Consider the following 6,045-nt stretch of genomic DNA (forward strand, 5'->3'; position numbering starts at 1 on the left):
GGGTAGAAGGAGAGCCAGAGTCAAAGCAATTGGAAAAAGGTATCAAAAGAAATGGAAGCGGTACATGTGGGCATTGGGGCCTATCCTGATCCAGGTAGGTTCGCGATTGCTGCGGTCGATAACTACAAAAGGCCAAATATCATGGCTTCAAACTATGCCAAATATCCTGCGGAAACACTGTAACTGGTCATACCCATCAACATCAATACTCAACACCAACAGAGGAAGTCATCGCACATAGTGACAGACTCCCAAGAAGCCTGCAGCGACTTCCTTGCTAGAAAACATCACGGAAGGGCAAGCACACTATTAAGTACACCCTGAAACTCACACAGATTAACCTGGACACCTGCTCACGAAGGCCTAGCCGGAAAGAAGGTAGCGAATGATCTAGCCCGAGCTCTCACAAAGCGGGCGGATCCCTAATCCCTTCCCCTAACCGCTCCTCGGACCGTATAGTGAAGGCTAGAACCCTTAGGCTAGAAAGAAGACATTTCTCTCCACCACACAAACAACTGTCCTCGCCATAGACTCGAAGAGTATACGAACACTTATTCAAATCTTGAGAATTTACACAAGATTAGACCGAGACAATAACTAAGTTACAGTCCTTGGTGCGGACCAAGCACCACGCTCTAACATACATCTAGAGAATGCAAGGACAAACCTGACAAATACTTAATAGTGCCATACCCGACACAGGAGCAGCAAGAGGAGGCCCTGACTAGCGGAAACCAGAACCAGCAAGCCTGGATCATCCAGGTAGTTCGCAAGTCACCTGCCGCCAATGAACCCCTGGACTAGGGGCCGCGACCACCCGTCTCCTCCGAATTACTCTATTTTAAATAAGTCTTTTCTCTCTCTCTGCTGGCTCTCGGTGACAGTATTTTTTATTCTCGTTGCCTGCGATGCATTTGCACGGATATTTTTTTTTTTAAATGGGGGCACCTGAGACCCCTGTGCAGCAAAAGCGGCAGCAACTATTATTAAAAAAAACTACGCTAGTTGTCTTTTCCCGGACCTTTTTGCACCTTCTAGCAATGTTTGCATGGCGTGCCGTCTGTGATTCGAGTATCGGTCGACTCCGTCGCATGTAGAGTTCGAAGTGAAAAAATAAAAAAAAACAGGACGATCTACAACGAATAGATACTGTATTTGTAAACAGTGAAAACAACGTCACTTCAAGCATGGCGACATCCTAGCCACAACCTCCAGCTTCAGGCATTTCGAAGCTGTTGTTTGTACGGCACAAGCACAAATTAAATTGAAAAATAATTCACTCTATAGGTGTGCTGAAGGCCTTGTGGCCTTGCGATTATCCTCGGCCGTTTTTTTTCTGTTATACAATTAAATGTATCAAGAAGGGTTTCGGAAACGGCAGACAGGACTGATCAAGGAAACTCGGAAGCCAAAAGCCGGCTTATCTGAAAATGAAAACTAAAGAAAATATTTTTTTGTGCTACGTCTATGCTTGCCTGCGCGTTCTTTTTTTTATGTTGGCTCAGTCACCCAACACTTGTGAAGCACCTTTTCCGTCTTTCTCACAAAACACTTCGGCTCATATAAGAGATGTGACTTTCCACCAATAAAACCACCTAGCAGCACTTCTGTGTGTCATCGCCTTTCTCGTGGTCAGTGTCGTTTGCGCTTCGACTTTTTAGAAGATTTTGATACATGGTAGCGCTGGAAATGACAGATAAAAACAAGTTTTCGGAATCCTGAAAGTGTCGTTCGTATCGTTTGAGATTCGAACGCCTTCTCAGAGCTCTTGCAACATCGTTGACGAGTAGGACATTCACCCTTTTAATCCTGAATCATGAGGCCACCTCTTCTATTTCAAGCGCGGATGAGTGATATCAAGGGCCGGTGCGAAGGTAGTTACCAGCAGTGTATTCGTCCTTTTCCGGTCCTTGAATTATCTGCCTCCCAATGGCGTTGGTGAATTTACCATGAAACTGGACACTATAACAACAGAAATTAAGGGTGAAGCTTTTTATTGTCTTTTTAGCAAAGAAAAAAACCCTAATTGATGACCTTGTCATGAGGTCTAGATATGAAGTATGATTAAAACCTTCCATTGATGTCTTCTGTCTTGATCTTTCCCAGGATACAATAATAAAATATTTCCGCACCAAGCATCATGCTTCTCATCATCATAATAAAAAACAGGTTAAAACAAGCCTAAATAAATATTTCTTTGTGTCGCACGCCTGAAAAAAAATCGTTTATGCTGCCCGGCAGGTGTAGTCAGGGCCTGCCGAATACGCAGCTAGTGGCTGCAGCATCAGAGCCCAAGAAACCTTCGCGTTTCGGTACAGTGAAATACACTCCTTGCAACAATCATTGAATTCATTGCGAAATATACTACGAAAGTAGGCTCTGCAAGTCCTGTATATGACACGCGGTCAATGTTGATGCCACATTCAACGCTCGGAATTCCATTACGAGCCCAGTGATAGCAATGCGACCCCTTGCGCAATGAGCAAAATCGACACTAAATTGTAATTATTAGAGTAATTAGCCTTTATTGCCGTAGCCTCCGTATCCACCGTATCCACCGTATCCGCCACCGTAACCTCCGCCGTAGCCAATCCCGTAGCCGCCTCCGTATCCGTAGCCGAGACCTCCTCCTGTTCCGAGGCCAGAGTGGGCGAGGAGGGCCCCTCCGCCGTTGACCTTGTTGACGTGGTGCACCGTCCTCACCAGGAAGGCAGGCCCAGCCACAGCCTTAGCGAATGCGGGGCCTCCACTCAGAAGGGCAACGCTGCTGCCGACGCCCACGCCGCCGATGCCTCCGTAGCCAGCGCCACCCAGGCCTCCGTAGCCAAGGCCTCCGTAACCGAGGCCACCATATCCGAGACCTCCGTATCCGAGTGCGCCGTAACCGCTGGCACCGTAGCCCCCTCCATAGCCGCCTCCGTAGCCACCACTATATCCTGCCTTTGGAGCAGCTGCGACCACACCCAGTGCAGCGAGGAGGGCGAAGAGAGTAGCCTGCGTATTTTAAAGCGAAAGCTTTACTGGCGGGAAATTGCGATTTCGCCGTGGCGGTGCTCCGAGGAGGTACATGACGTCACAACACGCGCCTCGCCGCGCCTTTCCTCAGAATCCAACTTTGAATGTTCAGTTTTCTCTTTCTTCTTTCCCTCCCTCCTTTACCCCTTCCTTTACGACGCGGATCGGGGGTCCACCGAGATATATGATCCGGTTACTGTGCCATTTCCTTTCCTAAAAAAAAAACAACAAAACAAGTCAGCCGATGGCGTTCATTGAATTCAAGCGTTGACAACTTTGCAAAGGCAGTTCATTTTTACGAAAGGAAAGGCGCGGAACCGGCTCCCTGGGTCAGTGGAGACCTCAATCTCGCTTTCGTGTACGTGGCGTTGGTGTTCAACTACAAAAGCCTGCTTTGATTGCGTTCCGCACACTGGATAGGCAGCGCTCTCTCTGCCACCCTGGGAGGTGACATGCAGTTAATGGTTGATCGTGAGACATTGATCACCAAATGAACGCTGCGGCTTAACTATTGCTGCAGTGCCGCATGTCAGCGACAACACTGCCAGCGCAAATGCATGCAGGCCACATCTCTCTCTCTCACCACCGCCACATGTATCAAAACACGAATGAGGCGTCTGGATATTCAGGGAGCCAGTTATGCGCCCTTACTTTCCTCAAATACATCGCCGTCTAGAACATTTCCAACGCCAACGCCAATAATCACGGTGAACACCGACATATTTTGCCTTGTATATCCTGGATAAGCTGAGCTAATCCATATTAATTATTTATTGCTTGAGGATTAGTGGGGGCATGTCATGGATAAAGTGAACATTTAGGAGGGAAGCCCTGTCCGCTCGATTGTGAAAAAACTGCCCACTGTGGCACGTTGCAGTTAAATTTATGATTGGCCGCGTCAGGTTGTCCGGGAAGAGCAACCTGAGTCGCACAAGCCCCACCGATGGCATCAGCGGCCATCGCAGGGTTGAGGTGGATCGCTCAACCGCTGCACGCCTACGCCAGGAATGGCATGAGCACTCCAAGAGATCTCTGAATATGAAGTAGACAACGACCGATATCGTGGCATGAAAAGAAGATGACGACAACGAAGACGTCATAAGCGAAAATAAAAGAGCGTACTTCGTACGGCAACCACTCACGAATTTCCGTCGTCTAGCCCATTCGAGCGCCATCGAGTTTTTTTTTTTTTAATTCTGGTCTTGTGGAATGTTCAAAATTGCTTGAGGAGCAAAATGTTCATTCCACCCTTTTCACTACTATCAATGACAAAGATTTGCAACATAGCTTAGCTAAATATAGAAAACTGTCATCAGTAGGTGTTATAACCTTTTAATTCCTACACAGGAGCCAGAATTATAGTGTGCGTGACCATACTTTTTCTAAACAATAAGAAATGGCGAAAGCTTTAGTATAAGGTATTTTCTTTCTCACTCCTAGTCTGTCCCTGTAATTATTGCGCTGGATTGTACGTGTTCTAACGTGCATGCTTCCTCTTTTTAAGGCGTTGTTATTAATAATTGAATAATCGCGTTGGACTTTTGCAACCAAACTAGCCTGCTTAAGTTGCTAAATCACGTGAAAAAAATTTGGTAAAATACCTTAGTAATGCTACAGTTCTATTCATGGTATTCCAGCGCAACGGCACTTAGCCGATGAAAGGAAGACCGAAAAGAAGAGGACGAACACAGCGACGGAAAAAAAGAGGACGAACACAGCGCTGTGTTCGTCCTGTTCTTTTCCGTCTTCCTTTCTTTGGCTATGTGCCGTCGCACTGGAATACCATGAATGTGACTCAAGAATACCAACTAGCCCAAGAACTGACTCTACTGAACTACAATTCTAGGAAGGTTAATAACCAACTCTTGCTGGAAGTAATGTTAGAAATGCCTATTTACAATACCATTTTCAATACCGTCTCAAAAGTGTAAAAGAACTGATATGAATTGACGTGTCATTATTTTCCGATGCAAATTCAAGTTGGCCTGCGAAATCATGTAGGTTTCCCATAATCGGAAAATGACCGTAACCTGTATTAATCATCGTTCTTGGAATTTTTCGAAAACATCAATGTACGTTGTCGCCAACTTGTCCTAGCTGCTGTCATTCGTGCTTCGTTCTGAAGAAGTTGTTTGGTTTCGTGTTGTAATGCATTTAAGCGAGTGCGGTTTTCTCAATAAGTTCAGATGATAGTCAGATCTCCTGTCTTCCCGTCTGCGTCCCTTCTTCGTTCAGTTGACGCATAAAGATAATAGGTCCATTTAGAATAAATTTTCTTGTATAAAACGCAAGGAATCGTATACAATGATCCTCAGAGGTAAACTGTGATGCTACTAAAATAAGCCCATCTACTAAAGATCAACTTAACTGAACCGAACGGTAGCTACAGGGTAAAGCTTCTCGTTTGTATAAAGCAAATTCACACTTTTTCTTATTGACACATTGAACAAAAATTATATAAAATTATTCGCTTACTATTTCGCTACACAGCTGATGAAGGGTTTGCCTCAGAGCAATCTAATAAAGAAGCAGGTTTATCCAGAGAGTAACTGTTGTTTCACAAGATTTACAGAAAGCTGTAACGAAACAAGATGAGAAAAACGTCCAAACCGGGCATTGAAAGCTTATGGTGCTTAGGATAAAATTGTTCTTCTTGACAAGTACCCCTCTGATTACTTTGTAAGCAACGCTTCTTACCGAAGAGTTCATCCTTGGCGTTGCAATACCCTGGACGGCGTCAACTATGCCTCCAGTGGGATTCGACTGAATATATATACACTCTTCGAGTACTGTTATCGGAAGCAACGTATTAGCGGAAGATAAGTAAGCCATCAGTGTCTATTTGAAGAGGAGTCCGAGGAAGTTAAAGCAGCTACGGTAACCGGCGCTTCCGGTTTGCACGTGCCCGACCGTTATCTTTGCAAATGGCACGTGCTATGGGCACGTACAAAGCGCTGAAAGGACGTCAAACGCAGGAAGGATACTTTCGTAAGTTATCTGAGAAACCCACCTTTTCTTCAAAAGAGAGGC

At 45.6% G+C, this 6,045-nt stretch overlaps 1 protein-coding gene across 1 annotated transcript; it reads right to left on the bottom strand.

Annotated features, from left to right (window-relative positions):
- Positions 1-1,420: 1,420 nt before the first annotated feature.
- LOC144119305 (uncharacterized) lies at positions 1,421-5,778 on the bottom strand. The gene is made up of 2 exons (XM_077651968.1): positions 5,713-5,778; positions 1,421-2,994 (listed from the first exon to the last, which is right to left on the bottom strand). The coding sequence occupies exons 1-2, from the start codon at positions 5,722-5,724 to the stop codon at positions 2,518-2,520; spliced, it is 489 nt and encodes a 162-aa protein (XP_077508094.1). The 5' UTR covers positions 5,725-5,778; the 3' UTR covers positions 1,421-2,517.
- Between the last annotated feature and the right edge of the window lie 267 nt (positions 5,779-6,045).

This window comes from Amblyomma americanum, chromosome 2, assembly GCF_052857255.1.
Source record: "Amblyomma americanum isolate KBUSLIRL-KWMA chromosome 2, ASM5285725v1, whole genome shotgun sequence".
In the NCBI taxonomy this organism is placed as follows: Eukaryota; Metazoa; Arthropoda; class Arachnida; order Ixodida; family Ixodidae; genus Amblyomma; species Amblyomma americanum.